General features: G+C 39.9%; 1 protein-coding gene and 1 long non-coding RNA gene across 2 annotated transcripts in view; one reads left to right on the top strand and one right to left on the bottom strand.

Annotated features, from left to right (window-relative positions):
- Positions 1 to 20,278, bottom strand: part of acss3 (acyl-CoA synthetase short chain family member 3) — a 38,034-nt gene extending 17,756 nt beyond the window's left edge. Inside the window, exons 1-9 of the mRNA XM_067581080.1 lie at positions 19,884 to 20,278; positions 17,808 to 17,952; positions 16,976 to 17,164; positions 15,482 to 15,616; positions 11,917 to 12,057; positions 11,096 to 11,176; positions 10,770 to 10,865; positions 9,061 to 9,212; positions 2,881 to 2,984 (exon numbers count right to left, since the gene is read on the bottom strand). Of these exons, the coding sequence (XP_067437181.1) occupies positions 2,881 to 2,984; positions 9,061 to 9,212; positions 10,770 to 10,865; positions 11,096 to 11,176; positions 11,917 to 12,057; positions 15,482 to 15,616; positions 16,976 to 17,164; positions 17,808 to 17,952; positions 19,884 to 20,206 (1,366 nt within the window). The 5' untranslated portion in view covers positions 20,207 to 20,278. The remainder of the gene's footprint in view (positions 1 to 2,880; positions 2,985 to 9,060; positions 9,213 to 10,769; positions 10,866 to 11,095; positions 11,177 to 11,916; positions 12,058 to 15,481; positions 15,617 to 16,975; positions 17,165 to 17,807; positions 17,953 to 19,883) is intronic.
- Positions 20,044 to 21,579, top strand: LOC137175471 (uncharacterized). The gene is made up of 2 exons (XR_010925618.1): positions 20,044 to 20,181; positions 20,275 to 21,579. It is a non-coding gene; the product is annotated as an uncharacterized lncRNA (long non-coding RNA).
- Positions 21,580 to 22,768: the final 1,189 nt, after the last annotated feature.

Raw genomic sequence — 22,768 nt, forward strand, 5'->3', positions numbered from 1 at the left:
TAACTCTGTTCAGCACATCCAGGGTGGTGAGCGTTTGTTTTAGTCCGACCATCTGCGCTCGCGGTCGGACTCTACCTAAGATGGACGTACAGGTAGAGAAAGCAATGGGATGCATTATACATAACAGAGTAAACAACTAAATCACACCGCACCAAAGGGCTTGCTTGCGGGTTGCTTACTCTAAACCAATCAACTCCCACACTGCTCATACGAACAGTAAATGCTCATCCAAACACATTATATCACCAAAGATCAGTGTATGGGGGCTTAAAACGAGTATTAAAAGGACCAAAGAGAGAGGATTCACTTTTATAATTGGTGTTCAGCAAATTGATTAATTGTCAGTTTCTGTGAGACCGCTACACAGCTCAAAGCTACAGTGTAGCAGTAGAGCGATAGCGTCCCAATTCAGGAGCTGGATGGAAACCACCCAGGAAGATGTGTCCACGAATAGACCCATACACCAGATTGAACCTGCACCTCTGCTTCCAAACTACTTCCTGGCTGATTTAAGATGGTCAGAAATGGTTGACTAAAATAGGACAGTCTTTTCAGTTTGTTATACAAGTATTCAGTCTTGAAATGCGTATTTTTAACGATGGAATGCTACTACTAAGACTTTGCATAAGACTTTGTTTGTTGTTGCAGCAATCCAACAGTAGAATCAGTCATTTAAACTCAAGAGCCTGAATTGATAAAAAGCATTTTTGTAATATTGAGCTCTTCACACTCTCATTGAGCCCTGGACAGACCAATCAGCCATGTGAGCTAATCTCAACTCATATCAGAGTGTGTCGCCTGCACAAACACAAGGTCGATGACTTTCCAACGGTCCAACGGCGGTATTGATTCCATATTTAACACAGAAATGTCGCCTTGTCCAGCATCGATCGTCCATTTGCTTAGGCAGGATATTACTAAACAAAGAAACATCCAATTGTGCTCCCTCTCTGCTGCTGGCGCATTTGTCACCGTTCACGAGTACTCGCGGAGGGCAACGATCAAACTGAGAGGGGGAGGGGGCATGGTATTACCATGATGGCACACTGCCTGGACTCAAGGCTCCAATCCAAGAAGCTAATAGGCTGTTACCCATTCAAGAATCATTACGAACCGCAGCCTGAGAAACAATTCAGGGAAAAGCTGGGAACCTGAGATTCCAATTACATACGGTACCAAAAGTTTGGACACACTTTTTAATTCAAGGGAATTGGAAGGTGTGTCCAAACTTTTGACTGGTGCTGTATCTTCTCATGCCACCCCGCAACAGCCATGATGTATTATAGGTCGATAGTTAGGTGGAAAAAGGGAGATTACACACTTTCTCGGAAACTCCCCCTCACTTTTTTAATGTACTACCACTGGACTGTGAGTTGAGTTGACGTATTTAAAGAATAATCATGACTCAACCTCTGTGAGGACAACATTAATCTAAAGTGCACTGGTGCGATGTGGCATTGAAATATTGACGATGTTTGTGGGTTTTCTGAAAAACAGACAGATCAAAATGAAGGCTGATTAACCACAAATTATTGCAATCTTGTGAAAAATCGACAGAACTCACATACCGCTGGTTTAGTCTGGTTTTGTGCATTTTACACTCCCCAAAAAGTTAGGAACAAGACGGTTAAGGCTCATCATCAAGTAGTTGACTCGGTGCATGCTTCGCTGGGGAAGCAATTTCAATTTCCACTCCTGAACTGATGGACAAGTCCCCCGTGATTGTTTTCTTCCCTTTATCTCTTTGCTAAGCAAGCAAACAACTTAGTCTCCACAGCTCAGCTAGTCACTCAGTGTCTCATATGGCCGAAAAGTCTATTAAACATCAGTGAACTCAATGAAAGGCAATGCCAATCAAAGCCTTTTAAATGCTGCCCTCGAATGTGACTGGTTGAAAGGCCCTCTGGGACTTTTCCCACCTGACTACGGCAGCAAGCACACACTTCTCCTTCTAAGGTGAAGACATCTGGGAAGGCACAACTCATATTAAATGGCATTTTTTGACATCCATTTTGATTCAAGGAACGATGTCTTTGCCCCAAAAGTATCCCCCCGGTGACCTCAGTCATTGTTTGGTCTGTCCATGTCTGCACATTCCTGTCTAATTTTCATTGAGGCTCAAATAATTGTTGCAAATGATGACACATCGCTTCCTGATGATCAATTCCCAGGGAAGCTGGGGGGTCTTTAATATCTTAATTACTAAAGTAGAAGGGGTCCAATATCCTGGTATACAATACAAAACACTAGGGGATTCATCAAAGAGGGAAGAATGATAAAAATGTGCTTTACAATGACAGCCGGCTTTTAGGGAATAGTGATTTTCTGGAGTTATGCCTCATCTCAAGGCCAAGTTAATGTCAATCGGCTAATAAATACAGCAAAGAGCACATTTATAGTCTTCTCACACCGATACGCTTAAGATGAGACTGAGGCTTAAAGATCAAGCTGAATTAAAACATCATATACAGTTCATGCTAATAAAGTAGTTGGGGTCCTTGAAAAGCTTTCTCAGTATCTGTATCATAAGAACTTAATCCCTCAAGTTTGAGTTTTAAGAGCTTGTCAACCTACTAAACTGACATAATTAAAACTACACAAAGCAACTTCACACAAAGCATATGATCAGGGATTTGAACAATTTGAGCTTTAACCACCAGAGGTTCTGTGATATATTCAGAAGTCAGGGTTTTAATTTACCTCCTTCTGATTAATATGCATCTCTGGGCAAATAGAAACCATGTATAGAATCTGATAAGATGTGTATATTTATATAAAAGGTTTTCTCAGTGTAGCTTTAAATGGATCACCATTGCAACATTATGTTTGCTGATTCTGAAGTCTGTGTTTTCTGTCTTTGGAGAGTAAAAGCTTTCTTACCAGTCTGCCACCAGTGATCCAGGACAGGAACCCCAAAGCTCTGCTTTGCCCATTCCAGTGTCTCCACATCACATCGCTCTCCTGCCAAGAATAACGACCGCAGCCTGCAAGGACACAGAGTTCATTTGTCAATCACTGTGACGAAACATGTCATGTCTACTCCCTCACGGAAATGGTCAAGATAAGAGGAAACCACAAAGAAGTATCCTTTTTCTGTTTTTTGTCAGTGTCCACATGCTCGAACCTATTCAAAGCCATTTATGTTAGATTTCTGAAGACTTAAATTGACATCTGAAACATTTACACATACACAAAACAGTGGTGCATGGGTATGTTATTGAATGAGCAGCATTTTAATTGCATCTTAATTCAATATTGTTGTGTGGGGAGTTTAATGGATTTGGCATACTAACATTTTATTTAAAGGTGAGTGGGTTTAAAGCTGTGTAGCTTGTGAGCTTGGGATTTACCTCTTTTTGAGTGTTTTGCAAAGTGAAACTCTTGCGTTATGAATACTGAATCATAGCAAATGTGCAAAACTGACACACCAGACACTGTAGCTGACAACTTCTCTTGACACTCTTCAGTGTCACTCTTATCTCATATAATATATCTTTAAGAAAAATGGTTTTGGACCAAAATCTGTTTGCATTTAAGCAAGTACCCTCCACTTTACTTTCCCTATAATCCTGGCTGAGACTGAGGTACCTGCAGTCCTTTCCAGCTGCCTCTGACAATGTCCAGAAGTAGTAGTCGTAGTAGTAATAGTAGTAGTAGTTCTCCTCATCTTTGCTGACTAGAGGAGCTCTGTGGCCTCACTACGATCGTTTTCTTCCTTAATCCCTGTTTGTGTTGCGGATCAGCTTCACTACAGTCTCCAAGACCTCAGTAATTAGCCTCTTTCCATAGACTTAATTGCAGAAAACAGTCCATTCAACATTTTATGTCCTCTGAAACCTACAGGCATCTCCACTCATCTCAAAAAGCATTCTTGGTAAGACTAAGCTGCTCTTTTTCCAAAGAAAAAAATATATCTTCTCGATGACATCTCAGTATTGTATTGATGTACATATTGATGAGACCTTGAATCATGTAGCTGGAGACAACAAATTCTTGTGAGGACATCTGAATCTGTCAAATTGTCCTTCACTCCTAGTTTGGTTTTTTTTTACTCTCATCCTAGTTTGGGCAACCACTACTCCCTGACTTTATGAAACCTCCCCTTTCATGCCCTACGAATGACCCAAAACACTACAGTTTCTATCTTCAGTTTCCCTGATTTCTCCCACATAATCCCCCCACTGATGGCTGCTCATATCTAATTCAAAACACTGCCAGTTGCTCGCTACAAGGTTGTAAAGGGATCTATAACCCCCTACAAGCCCAGGCCACAGTGCAGCTGTAGATTATAGTCTGATCACTGCATTTTCCCACAAACGACTGCAGGTCATCACTCATCGGTCTCAGCCCTCCCCGATGTAGAAATGACCTTCCAACTCCAATCAAACTTCAAGTCACATTCTATCTTTTGCAGGCGAGAACATTTTCATCATGTCACTCTCTCCCCACTGAATTATCTTTTCCCTTTCTGCTTTCTCCCTGGGTGATATTTTATTCTCTTTTTCATTCAATACTCTCTAACTTGATTGTTCTACAGCCTCAGAATATTACATAGCCTGGTGTCTCTAGTTTTCTGCAGCACTCTGATTGCAGAATATGGACTTCACCGCTGAAAAATGGTGAATTCCTGTTAGTAAACAGAATGCTCAAGAATGCTCTGCTTTTGCTTATCACCACACAGACGCTGCTGAAGGTTGCCTGACAGCCTTGAGTCAGTTCAGTTTTCAACTCATTTCCCCTTCAATAATGGGGAAGATTTTAACATAATGCAACTGTAGTTTAGTTGTTTTATCCGATATAACCTCTTGTTTGATGTGTCATGTCCAGTTTTGATAAACAAAGAGGCTTGATAAAGAATCTTAGGTGATTTCACATCCTTAGGTCAGTTTAAAAGCTGTTCTTCTATATTGCAGCATCCATACAAATTGTGGTATTTGTGTCTTTGTTTCCATGAACAGTTGTGATTGGTTTAAGATATTATTAAGAGAAGTCATGGCAAGTCATTATGGGCTTTAAATTTACTTTGTTACTCACATTTATTGCATATTAAAACAGTTTATAGGCAAATATATATCTAAAAGTATCACTGGTATGATAATGTATCATTATGTGTAAGGTAATTACATTTTATAGTCATAGAAGCAAAAATGATGAAGTGACGGTTGTTACTGTTGACCATCCAGATCAACACATCATTTTAGATGACGCAAATGATTGTGCCCATTTGATTAATATGTAAATTTTTAACTTATTTTTACTACAAATTTTCATATGCATTATCCTTAGTAGCATGGAAACCCTTTGAGCCCTACCATCTGGCAATTTGGCTCCAAACTTTTATGCTCTTATTTGTGTTGATTAAGTACTTAAAAAGGTCTGTTTGACTCATAATAGCGCACTCTGGATAAACAGCTTTAAGTAAACGCCTTGACTGTCTAGACTATAAAATATGAAAGATGTACATCAAAGACTATGATGAAGGCTCTAGATTAATAATGTACCTCCAATTCAGCTCTCAGATAGATTCTGACTTGGATGAATTGAACCAAATAATTTGTGGAATAAATGAGTGATTGACTTGCTGCCCTGGCGGTGACCTTCTGTTCTTTGTGCACAGATTCTTTATGGAGTTTTCTGATGGAAATACAAATCTGGTGGATTCACGCAGACACTGTGACCTCAGAAACGGTAGTAGGAGGGCGACGGTTTGGCTGCTGCCCAAGCTCAGAGACTGTGCGCTGAGTCAGTAATAGTCAGTGTAAACATCCGTGTTCTGTTTTCAGAAAGAAAAAAAAAAAAAAATCAGGAGTCCAACCTCCCCGAAATCATTCTCAAAGTGTCACGAACAACATATTATACTTCAGTGATCGTGATGAGCCAGTAACTTCAGATAGCAACTATATTATATAAAGCTACAGTATTAACACTTCTTTTAACATGTTTCAACAGCTTGCATGCAGTTCAACTGATTGAACTGACTTCATCACACACATACACTATAAGGACAAGCAAATATTTGATTATTCAACAAGCAAGTGTACCACACAGTTTATCCTGACACCACTTCTAGGTTAGAAGTGATACAGTGATAGAATATGTACTCTGAACTTTACTGGTGCGGTGTGATAAAAAGAACTCTGTCCAATCAGGAGCCACAACTTTGACCAATAAAAACTGGACAGCTTTGTAAAGATAAGCCCACACTAATCTCAACAGTAAGACCTTGGAGCGGGCAAATAAAGCGGAAAAACAGCACTCTTAGGGGTTAAGGTTATACACATAATGCCCTTTTGTCACATGTTTTAAGTCTACAAATTATTAATATACTTAAAAGTGATACTCTGGGGTCAGTGTAACAAAGTTGATGTGAGAATAAATGAGTCACTGGTTTAAGCAAAGGAGAATTGCTGCAGTTGAAGTTGGCTGCAGTGAAATTTTGTGAAGCAGATCCAGTCCACACAGATGGATTATCCTTCTAAAAATAGTGCCCAAACTTAGAAACTCTGTGTGTATGTTTGAGTTAGTTAGTGCAACTGCCCAATATGGAAATATATCCACAACATGGGATGAGTTCACCAGAGAATATTCTGATATATATTCTCAGGAGTTACTTTTAATTAAAAGGAAAACAGGTGCAAACATCGCTACCTTTAATGGTGCCAAGTTTCACTGAGCACCAAAAAGCACCACCACCGACTGAAGTCATGCACTTTGCATCTGATTGAGGCTCTCAGCTTTGAGATTTTTCTCCCGTCTTTAAAAACACTACTGTGGAAAAGGGTGTGTGCCCCTTCTGTCATGCTACACCAACGCAGGGCTCTGCTACCATCACAGCTGCAGACAGCCCTGCAGCCAGTTTCTCAATGCAAGCTTTCATGGTGACAAGTAATATGGCTCAAGCACATTAATAAGGGTCCGGGGCTGTTACAGTTGAGCAGGCTCTAGAGGGAGTAAATGTCCCACTGCGTCAATAAAGCCCAGACAAGGATGTTGAGCTGAATGAAATTATGTGTTTGATAATAAAGCTAACGGAGTTTTCTGAAAGGTTTTGCCATTTTCATCAGCATAGTTTTAATTACAACCAGCGTTATTGGTATTGACGTATTCTGCCATGTCATGACAAAATACACAGAGTAGATCCATAAGGCAATATTGTCACAAACACTATGCTTGGATTGAATTTGCTTATCCACACCATACAGCCTGTAGAAGTCCCTCTGGTCGGCTGAATTGAGTGCAATGCACAGAATTACTACAATGTCAACTTCTTAAAAGAAAGTGGTACCTTGATACGTCACGCTTTCCCGATGTCTGTAGAAAACTAGACATTTAAGAGACAAGAGATGACACATTATCATCCTGCTCAATACATGAAAATATTTTAAAAGCTATGAGAATATTAGACATTCTCAAAATTCTTAAAAATACCACAATACTTCTCTTTGGAACTGTAAAAATCAAAAGTTAGTAAGCGAAAGCCTCAACCAGACATTGAATCACCCTGTGCTAAAATGAATCCATGTTTCATCGCTGCCTTTGTATCGCTGCCTGTGTGTGTCACGGTGACATGTGTTGTTCAGCGCCGAAGGGAAATGCAGTAATCTTTCACCACCATGCCTCCTCCAAGGGGAAAAGACACATTAGGAACAAGGAAGTGTACACAGAAACAGCATGTCGCTTAAATGAAGGATTGTGGCAGGGTCGAAACTGAGAAGATAAATGGCGCCGATATTTGAGGCAAAATATTACAGAAAATAATTTCCCTCTGCAAGAACAGCATTTAAAAAAGGTGCTCAGCATTCAGCACAGCCAACGGCCAAAGATTGTCAAATTCAGCACATAATACCAGAGTTACTCAATGATTCACTGGAGCTATAGGTCATCCGCACTCAGAATTGCTTTATGATTGTGTGCTTAAAGGCATTTTCAGACTGCTGAACAGATTGGAAGAGGTGAATTGACACCACAACCCTTTAGATGATCAAAATTAACAATTGTGATCATCTCAGCAAGTATTTCACTCTCTGGGCCAAACTAATATTGTAAAAAATGTTTGTTTTTAACTCTTGACACTTGACCTTTACCTGAAGAGAGAGATAGCAGCCAGGAAAACAAGTTCATGCAGTATGATTTAATCCAGGTGTGTTGCAGTGACTTGAGGCTGTTTGTTATCCGTCCTGATTAACACCCATGCGGGTCGAGTTGAGGGTACTGACTGTGAGCTAGTGGAGGTGGAAGAGGGCTTCGAATCAACAGATGGTCAGAGACTAATGAGAGGCTCGACAGGCTGTGCAGACCACCGTCAGCCATGAGATGCTTTAACACACCACTCCTGCCGTTTCAGAGATCAACCTTCAACCTGTATTTGAAGGTTAAGGTCTGTACCTGTTTCCTTCTCACAGCAAGTTTCTCTGGATAGTGACAGATAAGCTCTGTTTTTCAGTCTACGCATTAGTCAATCCTTGTGATATGAGCATAGGTATAAAGGTCTATGGGCTGAAGAGTTTGCTAAAAATGTTTTAATTTGTCTTTATGTCTTACCATATCAACTTAAGGTTTTAGCATTCAAAAAAATTTAAGCATCTTTCAAGAAAATTTCAAATCACAAATATATGTCAATCTTAATTTCTGAACATCCTACAAGACTTGGATATGGGCTCATTTTACATTTGATGGTGAATTCAATCGCCATTAGAGCTTAAACTAACAATTCCTTTTATTATTTTAATTTGTCAATTTTTATTTTTAAGTTAAAAAATAATTAACAACGGCCATCACACGTTCCCAGAGCCCCGGGTAACAACTTCAAATTGTTTTGCAAATAACAACAACATAAAACAGAGCAAAGCAGCAAATCCTCACATGGTGATGAGATGCTCGGACCAACAAATGTTTGACATTTTGAAAGACTGTTAATTATTATCAGAATTGTTGCCAATTAATTTCAATTTACTAATTGATTAATCAACTAATGGTACAACATAAAAACGGCCTTCACCTGCACTGCACTATCAACAATTTGTTCGGTCTTGGTTCTAATTTTCTTGTGATGATGTCTACCTGGACAGGGGGTATTTTTTCCCAACTGCAGCGTGGGGGTCCTGCTGGCGAATGGCTCGGATGGCGGTGGGTGCTGTAAACATGGAGGAGGCTCCGTGTTCAGACAGGACACGGAAAAATGCCCCGGGGTCTGGAGTCCCTACAGGCTTACCCTGTAAAACACACAGTACAACAACTGGTTAGTTGAAAAACTGAAACATAGACGCACTGTACTGTACATCATATATTATCTGACTCCCTACAGCATAAACAGAAGATACAAACATTATTATTGAATCTCATATACATAACAGCAATATTTTTAAATTATTCCACAATACAAATTCACTTCAGCTACAAACTACACTCCATGAGTATTCATAGAGCAGCTGTTTACAAGGGAGAGGCATATTGGAAGAATGCCTTCAAGCCAGATGGGCCCAGAAATCCATGGATTAGAAAACAGAGTTGCACTATAGAAGTATTGTTTGTCTAGAAGAAAAGATATAGACAAAAAGAGGCCTGCAGGCAAACACCTCAGACAGTTACAATCTCCAATGTGTTCAGGTTCACAGTTTACACTGGTATTCAACTAGCATGTCCCTGCAGTGGGAAGACAACTGCAGATGAATGAGAATGGTAAACAGCAGCCGTGAGTTCTGGCTGTCATTTTTTTGCTCTGGATACATATTTGTGTCTGTGTATTGATCAAAGAAAAAGACAAAAGGTTGGCAGCATCATGCTTGAAGATAGAAGGGCTGCTACAACAAGGTACACGTGAGAAATCCAGCCGCCTGGAGTCAAACATTGATTAAAAGGAAGGCAGATTAATTCATTGACCGGTTGTGATTCTTCCCACGGTGAGAGAATATCAGAGGGTTAATGTAACGAATGAAGATCAACATAAGAAATACCCTATAGGACACACACGGAAAGATAAACAGACAGTAACAAAACAGCAGATTAGCCCTACAGATTTTGTTACATACACAAGAGCCTGCATGGAGGCTACTTCACTAGCCAATAGGTAATGGTCTCACAAAGCAAAGCCAAATCACTTGTAATAATTGGATGCATCAATATCAAGTGGCTGTTAAAAGCAAACATTCATGCAGAAAAAACATCATAACGGCTTAATTATTCCTTTACTATTAATCTTTACAAGAGGTTAAGTGAGTTTCATGACTGTGTTTTGCCCTTTTAAAGTGCTATTTTTAGGTACTTCAACTAATGATGCACTGATAACCAACATTTAAGCACTATTACAAAATACATTCACTCATTTCACCCTTTTTAATGGTAGTGTGGAAGGCCGTAATGAGTGCATGAAGGTGAAATACAGACTAGAATTACTAAAGAAAAATGAGAAGGGACAGACAACCGGAATAAGCAGCCTGCCGTCTGTCTCTTGACAGGAGGCTGTGGCAGCCAGAGTAAAACATGGCGACAGTGTCAAACAGTTCACCGCATCTTGAACCGAGTCCCAGTCTACAAAATCTGATGTCATTAACCAAATATGGATGCATTCAGCTTGCAGAGCCAACAAAGGCAGATATCCGACAGACATTCAGACTACCATGAAGAAGCTTCTTTTTCCATTTCCTTACTTGTACAGCTTTGGGCGTTGTGTATTGGTAGTCAGGCTTGTTGCACATTTTTTTGATATTTCTTCTTGTTTGCTATACCACAGTGGTTAAGTTTGAGATTAAACCTGATCTACAGGAACATACCTCGTACAGAATTGTGCTGTTACCATGGAGCAGAGGAGCATAACAGATATAAGAATGGCCAACCACCCAGCCCAGGTCTGACGCTGCCCACCAAACCTGCAAAAAGTGGAATATGGTGAGGATATGTACAGAGTCACCTGTTCACAATCATCTAATGTTATTTAGTCAAACAACATAATGTATTAATTGTAACTTAATTAGTGGAGATTGCATTAACAATATAACCAACACTAAAAAAACACTAGTACTTGAAAGTGCTACAAATATAAATTAAACAGAAAAAAAATACAACTTTCAGAACTCAGAGGGATGCTTTATTGCCTTACATCTCCAGGATTGAGTCCATAAATATTTGACATGGTCCATTTCAGCATCACAGCATAGCCTGCAGTGTCTCGCGCAACACCCTGGGGGACAAGATAAGAAAAACATTAAACGGGTGACAAGTATTGCACTAGGCAAAGAAGCAGGGGTTCAATATCAATCTAAAGTCGGCCACTCAGGCCGGTTGTGCTGAAGAGGATGGTATTTTGTTTTTAAGTGACTGCCTCTCAAACCGATTCCAATTTCAAGCTTTTATTAGTTAATGGTGCTGTATAAACATTTTTGAGCAAAGCAGTGTGTCCTAGAGTCCTGACGTCCACAATTATGGAGTTTTACTGAAAGTTATGGGCTCCCTACAGCCATAACAGAGAAATTCACAGTAGCTCCCAGAAACAAAAGCTGGCAATAACAGCACTATTAAGCTCAGGAAATTGCCGGCAGGTGGATATTTTATATCATCTGTTGGTCAAAGACAAAATGATGCTATTTGAAAGGAGCCGAGGGTTTTCCATTTCATACTGGCTGCAGGCAATTCCTCCTGCATGAGCTCCAGCCCTTGCAGTGGAAACGTTCCTTCTTATTTACAGGTATGTCATAGTGATGGTGTTTAGATTGGGCCGGCATTGTTTTGTAGAGTCAAAGAGCACATGAGTCACACAGAGGCTCCAGCCAGAACTGACAGTATTTAGACAAACAGTGCAAGCAGTAAAGCACACAGTATAACTTGTGTATGTGAGATTGTGTGCGTTTACATGGCATCTACAAGTCTATGAATGTATTGATTCTTATTTGATACCATCTTTTCTCGGAGGAATGCAATTACCTTTGGTGTTCCAGTGGTCCCAGATGTATAGAGGACATAGAGTGGATGGTTGGAGGGAACAGGAACACAGTCATGTGGTCGAGCAGTGGCCATCTCTTCCTCCCAGTCTAGACTCAGCTCCGGGCTCATTGATACCTTCTCCTAAAACACAAAGTAATAAGAGGAAGATACACTTATTTCCACTCTAATTAAACTATCTAAAGTGGTGAAGGGTGTTACTGCTCTCTGAGGAGGTTATATGAGTTGTTGACTTCATTTCAAGACAAAAATAATACATGATAAAGCAGTATTACAATTTCAGTTTTTCATGTAGCGATATACTGTAGTCTCTGTTCTAACCAGAGACTGTATAAAAATAATGGATGTAGCCACCGTGACATCACCCATTGGTTTGTGGACTCACATTTTAAAGCCTCGAGTTTGGCATTTGGCATTTTGACCGTCGACATCTTGGATTTTTTGAGCCAGAAGTGATGAGAAGTGACCATATTTGGATAAGAGGGTGGAAAGCTAGCTGGTAGCTTGGTTAGCACAGTTAGCACTTACAGTCTATGGTTGACTGTGACAATGCTAATGCAAATTTTCGCTAGTAAAAGCGGGCTTACATCAATTAAAACCAAATGTACTAACCGGAAAAACTGAACTTAAGGGTCTTTTAGTACAACCAAACGCTGACTTAAAAGACTTTTTATGTGACCAAAATGTTATAATTAACTTTCATGAACTGAAAACACACTGATATAACGACAGCTATGGCTACGCCTATACCCTGAATATGGAGTTACACCATGTTTACTTTACCTAATCAACGTTGTTGACTTGTCAATCACAACGTAGCCACGCCCTAAAGCATACCCTGCTTTATCGTCAAAATTTAAATTAAATGGGACCATAATTTACAACATGTACACCATGCAGTATTGAGGAAGACTTGAAACTAGCAATTGAGACCATAAACTCATTAGGAAATGGTTTAGTGAGGCAATAAATCAGGTGAGAAGTAGGGTCAGTTTCTCATAGACTTCTATACAATTGGGCTTCTTTTACGAGCCAGTGAAGTCGCCCCCTGATGGCCATTAGAGAGAACTGCGAGTTTAAGGCACTTCCGCACTTGCCTCACTTTTCAGACCCGGAACTACGGACCTGTAATGACAAGGTCATTGATTAAAAGGAAGGCAGACAAGGTCATTACAGGTCATAGATTGGAGCCCATACATCTCCCACTGCCAACATCTGTCTCATTTCAAACTTTTGTAAATCTCTGTGATACTTTAATTTAATTAATATTTAATCACCCTTGTAGACTGCAGTCTCATTCTTGGCTTTCTTGGGTCTCAGATAATGAACTCAAGACCAAGACTTTATTCAAAATGACAGACTCTTGAGGCAAAGGATCCCCATTAAACCTTCATCTTTCTGAAAAAGCATCTTTGTTTACTCACTAAAGCCAAGCCAGACCAAAACCTGGCTGATGCAACAAGGCTTTCATGTTGGAAGCTGTGTTCACAGAACCGCAACCTCTTGCTTACTGAATGCAATAATTGACAAAAGCAGCTGCAACCACCTTCAAAGCAGGGCTTCACATGATTTTAAGGGGTTGAGTTTACAGTGAATTTCCCATGAAAACTATTTATCTGATAACAGTTTTGTGTCCACCTTGTATATCTTCCTAAAAAAAAAATGCTGCTTCCCATCTGCAATCTCTGGATGATTCATTGACTGATAAGACTAGTGGGGCCAAACCAGATAAATTCATCAATGTAATATTCATTTAAGAACACCACAGAGCCAGAAAGAGGTACATTGTGTAACAGAAAACAAATGTGGGTGAGACATGGAGGTCAGAAAACCAATTTAAGAGAAATGATTGCAATACTATGCTATCAATTTTGAGAATAATTTCCCCAAGCCCCAAACTGAGTGCTTTTCTTTCACGCATGTTGCGACGGAAAATTAGCTCCTTATATGGAAATACTTTGCTATACCTGTGTTTAGTACCTAGACGTGCAAGCGTAATGAACAATTTTTAACTTGAGCTCTTATTGTGTACTCTCATATCTGAAGATGTTCTCAAATGAGGCTTAGGATGAGAGGAACTTAATCTTGTGACTGTGATGCAATAAGCAAGGATGCAGCCGGAGAGAGTGTGTGTGTAACTGACAGGTCACAAAATGTTCCAGAGCATCCTGTGAGGAGCGACGCTGCAAGTATAAGAATGACAGCTAGACTGTGTTCGGGGCTCTTTGTCTAACTCAGACACTGTGTCCTGTATGCGTACGTGTGTGACTCCTGAATAAAACTCTGAAAGACAATCCCTCTTTGCTAAATCCCTTTTTATTACAGAATGTCCATGACACCTGTGTATAAGGGAGGTATTTTTTAGCTTGCTGTCATCATATTAATGCATTATTGTGTGCTCTATAATCATTATTAACAGCTCAACTTGCCATCAAATTTGATCTATGCCAGGCTGACTATGACAGGCACCAAACTCCATCCCTCAGCTGCAAACTTACTATGCACATTTTCAGCCTGTCTCATCTACTTGAACCAGCTATACATCCTTTTATCATTTGACACAGTGGCAGGATTTGCAGCGCTGTCACACCACTGATCAGGCACGTCGCAGCCATGGGTGTTATGGGTGTTGCGACACCCGAACTTTCACAGAAACATGATTCCACCCCCTCATCCCCCCTCCACCACCACCACCACCACTTTTGCTGAGGTAGACATGAAACTGAGTTCCCCATAGGCTACATGAAAACCTATTGGTCAAGTTAGATTGATTGAACGGCCATCCAGCCTATCATAACCATTTGACCAACCCACCAGGCCAGTGAAGGGTAAACATTTGGAGTACGATAAAGTTACCTGCGTGCTTCTGTCACTCGCTGCTGGCTGTGATAACAGATTAGGGAATAACAGATCAGAGGTATGAAACAGCTATTTAATACTAGGTGATAAGGACAATTTTGCCCTTTGTTATTTCTGACACTGGTTTTGAGTGGAGTACTGTACTTGTAATGTGAAAGCTGCTGTGTTCTTGCCAATTTCACTCACTGACACTGGTTTTGAGTAATAATGGGTATGATTGAGTTGGACAATGTAGCTCAGTTTTCATCTTGTTGTGTATTGCGGATGAAATAGGATAAAAGAGCATTAAAGTCTCATCTTTATATTTTTGTGAAATATAAGGGGGGTGGCGGTGCTCATGTCCCACCCCTAGAACCCACCCATGCTTTTAAAATCGCTGCTCCACCCCTGCCAATGACAGAAAATGGATTTAGTCAATGTACGAGAATATGTTACAATCCAATGCTTTAAATTCATCTGGATAATTAAATGCTCTCTTATAATGTAGGTTAAACGCCCCACTGGATAAAGTAAAAATGTGCAGTACAGTGGTCGAGTTAGAATCAAGGATAATTTGACATTTTGGAGATTTCTCACAACAGCAGGCTGCCATATTTCAGATATATTTACATTCTGTCACATAACTTGGCAGGTTTAGTAATGACACCACACTCTCAAATTGAGCTTCACGGTGCTTTGTGGTACTTACCATATTAGGCCGGTTGTAGATGAGGACTTTGGAGGGCCTGTGAGAGCTCAGCTCCAAGGCCTTCTCCACCAGAGGGATGTACTCTACTCTTCTGCCTGGTTCGATGCCAAATGAGGCTGTAACCATCAGCTTGGGCTGAAAAACACAAAAATGGATTGGATTGTGTTGAAATGTCAAACGGTCAAACATACAGCATCATGACATTTGACAGAAACAGCAGCCAGAACTCCCACCCTCGAATTAAATATTTGCTTTGCTGCATTTTTAACAAGATATTAGAATCTGTTGTGTATAGCAGCACTCCAGCGTCCAGTGTTAAAATGCAGCAGGCTGCCACACAAGACACCTAAGACGTATATATGTTGTCAGCACTATGTCATTTAACTTTATAGATTTTAAAGCCTGAGGCACATACCTTCATACACCCTACTTTGAAGGAGATTGCCCTTAAATGGCACACACTCAGTCATGGTTAGCTCATTTCCCCCTAATGGCCATCATAAGGTCTCTTTTCTGCTTCACCACTGAATTGCAATGGATGATTGATATCTATGACAAGAGCGTCCTTGTTCATACTGTATGTAAATAAGAATGTTACCGCTATTCATCCGAAAATATTTGAGTCTACAATACTTCAACATTACTGTCCCCTGAAGTGTACATCAACAACACGAGCTCTAACACTTGATCAAGTATGTGACGGCAATACTTTATAATACTGAATTTCCTCAGATTTATATTCATATAAACACATCACTCAATAGGAATCATTATCTTCACAAACATTCCCTGTCAATGTGTCAGAGTTATCTATTAATTCTTCCGGTTTCCCCGTTTAAAAATCTCATTTCATATGGCAAGAACATTATTCTTGAGTTGAGAGAGAAAAGGCGAGCCAAGTGCTTTCCGCTGTGAATGATTCATACTGAACTTAAAGAAACAAAGAAGCCTCGGGCACCTCCGGCATTCAGTTTTTCAGATATTTTTCAGGATAAATAGCCCACATTCTTTATGGAAAATTGAAACAGGAAATTTGGTTGCAGCCATATTGCAGCCTTGCTTCATATATGTACATATGGTAAATGTGCTGCACTTATATAACGTCTTTCTAGTCTCTCGACCACTCAAGCCACATTCACCCATTCACATACACATTCATATGCTGATGGCATGGTGCCAACATGCTCATCAGGAGGATCTAATTATTAACACACACATTCACACACTTGGCTTCAGTATCTTGCCCAAGGACACTTCAACATGTGGATTGGAGGAGTCGGGAATCAAACCGTTGATCTTCCAATTAGTGGATGACCAGCTCTACCTCTTGAGCCACAGCTGCCATATAAGAGCAAAGAGTCATGGCATCAGTCTGTCCTTCATTTTTTATGAGGCCAAGCTACCATAAGAAAGAGTGACACTGATTCAATAAAAATTGTTCTGCTCCAAAAAAAGATTGATGTCAACAAGAGGTGAATAACAAAATTTTCTAACCTTGGCATGATTGATCCGGACAGAAAGTTCTTTGGAAGCAAAGCCACCAAAAATGAGGCTGTGCGGAGCGCCGATCCGTGCACAAGCCAACATGGTGAACATGGCCTGGGGCACCATGGGCATGTAGATGACCACCAGATCCCCTTTCTGCACTCCATTCTTCACCAACACTCCTGCTAGCCTTGACACCTGAATCAAAGATACAGATGAGCAAATACAAAAAACACTGTAGAGTACTAAATATCAACATGCATTTGGGCAAAGTTAACACTGTACCATTTCAAATGTCTGCTTAAATATAATTTGGATCATTGTTCTTGACTACTTTAACCAACATAAAGCAGTGAGGTCAAAAAGACACATTATCAGGTTATTAATATGAACATATAATGTAAATTTATCCAAAGTTCATCACTGATAACCTTCAATTGGACCTTATCTTACAAATGAAAGACCTCAACATCTTTTGATAAATCAAATTAAATTAAATATGCCTCTTTGCCATTGCAGTACATGTCATCTGTCAAGTTAGTGAGTCAAATGTCAGTCAAGTGAATTATTTTCCCTTCTTTCCATTGTTATGTTTGTTGTCCTTAATGCTAATGTTAGCTCAATCCAGCTGCCACGGCAAAACACTTGGCCAAATGTCTCAGCTGAAGGATGGAAAATGTACTTATTGTCATGTGAACACGCACAAATTCTAATTTCAGTCCTCAAAATCCAACCAAAAATTGCTTATATGCCTCACGGAATTCATTTTTACCACCACACATCCTCGCAGCCCTGATCAGGCTTCAACAAAATGACTCAATGCAGCTCTAATAATATTTACCTGGTCCTGAAGTTCCCTGAAGGTGATGATCTGTTTAGTTCCAGTCACTGGGCTGTCATAAATGATGGCAGGCTGCTCTCCACGTCCGCTCTCTACATGACGATCCACAGCATTGTAGCACATGTTCAACTTCCCTCCAACAAACCTGACAAAATGAGAAAACATCATTGTACTAAAAACTAACAAGCAGGAACACTGTTATTTAAAGTAACTTTTATAAATATGCACACATAATGCATGTTTCCAAATATATAATCATCAGTCATCACCTCTATCAGCACATCCCTAACAACATACTTCTCTGAAGTGTTTATTTGTGGCAGGTAGGGTTCATTCCTTTCATTTAAAAATACAACACAGCCTGATGAAACCAACTCAGACAAAAATGCATGCAGTTGCTTTTGCCAGCAGCACGCAGCAAATCAATGTACTTGATTAGGGGGCAGTTTCAAACTCATTATGGTGCTCTGCATATGGATAAAGAGCACCAAGCAGGTTGAACAGATGGTGTCTGGGATCTTGTGTTTTGGGAGCCAGAGAGAGGTGGTGGCTGTGTCCTTCATTTTATCTTAGCTGAACAAGGCTCTGACAGCCCTGGCTTTTCCCCACCAGGGTGGTTGTGGGAATTTACAACCCCAACCAGTAAACAAAAAAAGAAAATAATTTCTGCGTTTGCATCATTCTCAGTGCAGGAGTATGTGCAGGGGCTGTCTTGCATTTAGATAATGTTAGCTTTCCGAAAAGCAACACGCAAACATGATGTAAAGTCCCACAGCTATATTAGAAAGAGAACTTTTATCCATCTTGCACACATCCTACACTTGCCTTGAGCATTGAAGAACTTAATTTCTAGTCTTCTCTGGTACAATTTAAGAACTGCAAAACTTGGGTAAGACTTAGTTAACTTGGTGCAACTCTTAAGGCTGTAAGTGTTCTTCTGATATCTAAAATAATAGTCCTTTTTTGTTTTAACCTTAGGCAAAAGATTTGCTTTGTTAGCCAAACAAAGATGGTGGCAGGAAGTGACATATCTACTTGCTCCTCTTTTAGGTCTCATCACTACATTTGAATGTTTTATCTTGTTCACTTACTGTCATTTGTATGTATATTTTATAATTAAAACTGTATATTTTCAACTTGTTTGTATTTATCTTACATCCTTTAACTAGCAGAGGAGCCACTTCCACTTATTATCTTTGGTTTAAGACTTTGTGCCACAACAAAAAATCTGATTCCAGCCAGATGGGGAGTTCAAAAAAAGCATGATCTACTTTTTGAGTTTTTTTTTTGGTTAGTTTGTTCTGAGGGGATTTTTCATGTCTCCCAGAAAAAAAGATTATCTAGAACTCCAATTTAATTAATCATCCAGATGAGAGTTGAATATAAAATACTCTGCCTACTGAGTTTAGTGAAAATAAGACTCTACAAAGCCCTTAAACCCTGAGGCCAGTGGTTCTCAAAGTGGGGTCCAGGGACACTTAGGGGTCCTTGAGGGGTTTCCAGGAGGTCCCCAGAAAAAAGGGGAACAATTTATTTTCAATATACTTACATCCATGAGTAACACAATAATGTTTGACTATTTTGGTCATAGGTTTCATACACTTTCTGCAATAAAACAGCTAAAAGCAGAAATCTTATTAGATGGGGGACCCTGGGACAAAATCTCAACAAATGAGGGTCCGTGGTGTGTAATTTGTGTCAGTTTAGGGATCCTTGACGTGAGAAGTTTGAGAACAAACTGCCTTAGGCTCCTCTGATTGCTACAGTAGAGAGGGACCACGGAGTTTATTGGTGAATTGGGATTGTCGTGATTTAATTATACAAATTTCAGTGCCATAAATTAATTTTGAAAGTCTTTCAAGGCTTCCAATATTTTCCTCATATTCTCGCCAAGGATTATGAGGTCCATGGGAAATTGAGACTCATGCCAAATAAGGAGGCTTTGATTTATTTGAGGATATATGTGGCGTTCAGGCGCAAATTGTATATAAAGTTTCACTTTGAATACACAACTGGGATGGTGCATTAAGATCCAAATTTCACGTGGTGTTTCTCGTTTGTTACAGTGAAACCTACCAGTTTGGGAACACTGGATCCTCAACGTGCAAAGTTTTACTCCACGGTTCAAACCAGTTTATGTCCTGTCCCATCTCAGCCCAGAATGTCTCGGGGTTGTCCCTCGCCGATGCGAAGGCTCGGCTGTACGCCGTGTCGGATGCATAGTTCCTGCAGCACTGCAGGGCGAAATACTTCTTGATGTGTGCAGATGCATGCGATCCTGCTGCTCTTACGCCACGTTGTTGCGCTGAAACAGTCCACAATAACCTCCCGAGTGTCCCCTTACGCTGAACCGGGGCGCAGTGATTCAAGCGCAGTAAGTGTTTGATTTGGAAGTGCATTGCTGCTGCTGTTGTTGTTTTGTAGGTTAAACTTTCACAGAGTTCTCGTTCTTCCTGTTTCTCTGCAGGTGGGGGGCCCGCATCTACAATTCAACGCTGGGCGACGTCATCTGAGGCCGGCTAAAGGGAGAAAATCCTGCAACACGAATCCTTACAATATCCTCTTGGTATGCGAACTATGAACTGGATGTAGTTGTTTCAGGAGGAGCTTTGAGACACAGTCTGAATTGTTTCACAACTGATTAACTGGTTGCACTGCAAACAGTGAATCAGCAAAGAACAAAGGATGCTGCAATGACACATAAGGAAAAATGTTTAAAAGTTCATTTTGAGGGCTCTGCATACAAGTCAAAAACAGTCTTAAGTCCTCAAGACATTTCTGAGGAATAGCTTTAACCTATAGCATATCTTTTACTATGCAAAACAAGAGGAAATCCATATGGTTGATATTTACTTGTGAACTGCTTTTAGCTCCTCTCCATCTCAAATCTTTGTTTACCAGCAACATTAAACTTGCAGAGTCTTCATGATACTTCTCTCCTGAAGAATGCAAACCGCTCATTAACTCTTATCAAGAGGAAAGGCATGCTTAAATGTGTGTGATGTCGAAACAAAAGGTCTCAGAGTCTACTTTTCTTAAGCTTAGTCACTTGTTAGGTCTTATCACAACAGCAGCTTGTGCAATCTGCACAACTCACACCACCTGGATAGCAGCTCTGTCTTCTCAGACGGTGTTGGCGTACATCTCTCGTCACCGCCATCATCCAAGCTGCTGGTAAATACCCATAATCCAGCTGAACCTCCAGGAGGTGACCCCTGAACACTGGTGCCCCCCCGGTTGAGTAACTCATCCATCTGATATTTCAAGTCATCTGTTTCTATTTTTACATGCAGAGCAGTGTTTCCCGTTCTGGCAACGTCATGCAAACGTGTCTATCTCTACGGACACCTTTGTATTGCTTTGACTTGTGTACAGACAGAGTTCATTACATTTCTCAGGAAACTTGTGAATTTTAAAGAAATTGCACAATTGACATGGACCATTTTTTGCTGCACGTTTGCAGTAGTTTATTAGGAGAATAAACAGTAAATCCTATGTCCCATAAACTGACAGACTAAAAGATATCAGCCATGAAATCAGCACCTATAATAAGGTACAACAACGTCATTTTTTTGTACGTTTTTTCACATTTTGAATTATTGATCAAGGTCTTCTCTATAATCCACCACCTCCCAGTCTTCCATGGTTTTTCAGAGATGATGAAATTGTGCTTGTTTTTTTTGTTTTTTTTACTTCATACTGATTTGAATTTTATCACATTTCAACGGCGCATATAAGTTACAATCTGTTTTCATGTATAACTATAATTAAACTCTGACAGCAAAAAGATGCCTCCCTCTCCTCCTGTACTGTAATTGGTTCAGCCAAAAGGTCTCTGTAAATCACTACTCCCCTCAGATGCTGCCATAACTCTTTTTATAGCAGTACAGATGCTATTGGCAGAATATGTATCATTCTTACGCTCTCTGGCACCGGACGTGCACGGAGCATTAACTAATAGCGGCTTGTAAAGGCCGATCAGGACCCTCCGTCCTGCCCTATTCTTTGATTTGATGTGATGAGTGTGAATCTTTTGAAGCAGGAATCAGTCAGCTGCCCTTCAGAAACAGTCAGAGGCAAATTACCAGAGTTTATCTACAAATGATTAATCTCCAGTCAATGTTTTTTTCCCCTGCAGAGTGTCTAAATGTGGATTTATAATCAAATTAGTTTGAAAATAATGATTGCTGTTTCACATTTTGAATGGCTTCTAGACGCAGCGGTTGGCAGAGGAGCTCTTGAGTGATTCCAGTCAACATTATCCCTATTTTAAAATAAGTGATACATCATTTCAGGTTATTACAGATGACTGAATTTATTTTAAAAAACTGCCTAAAACTGAACATGCAAAATACAATAGGGACACTGATGATGTAAATCCAGGTAAAAGCCATTATGCTTTGTTGATTATTCCTTTAATCTATGCTACTCAAGGCTAACAGTTATTTCTTAAAGATTTGACATAGTGGGATATGAGGATGTAATATGAATATAAATGTCCTGTAATCAGTCCACGAGCAGCTAAAATGCTAAGTGAGCTATGGCATAGCATCAGTGAATTTTCTCATTTTATTTTCAGTAGTAAAATAACATGCTGCCCATCCTGTTAGCTTTCTTTTTAAACAAAATGATATTAAATCACCGATAGCTGATAGATGCAAAAAACAAGAAAACTAATGAGCAGTGTTATTACTTTTGGGTCATTTCCATTTGACAAAGTAAGTGGGTGCTGTTTCCCTGAAGGGGGCGTCAGCAGCCTAATGGTTAGAAAGAAAGTTGTATTAGAGGTTTAAATCCCAAAGCAGTGATTAGTATGTGGCAGTCACCCATAATAACAGTCTATAAAGACAAAGCCTTGAATATAGTGAGTGAATATTGCAATTCTTTAGCAGCTGCTGCAAAGAAAATAGTATATTTTTTTTGTCAAGTTGCCTTTTTAATTGCGAATCAATTTATTAAAA

Source organism: Thunnus thynnus, chromosome 23 (assembly GCF_963924715.1).
Source record: "Thunnus thynnus chromosome 23, fThuThy2.1, whole genome shotgun sequence".
In the NCBI taxonomy this organism is placed as follows: Eukaryota; Metazoa; Chordata; class Actinopteri; order Scombriformes; family Scombridae; genus Thunnus; species Thunnus thynnus.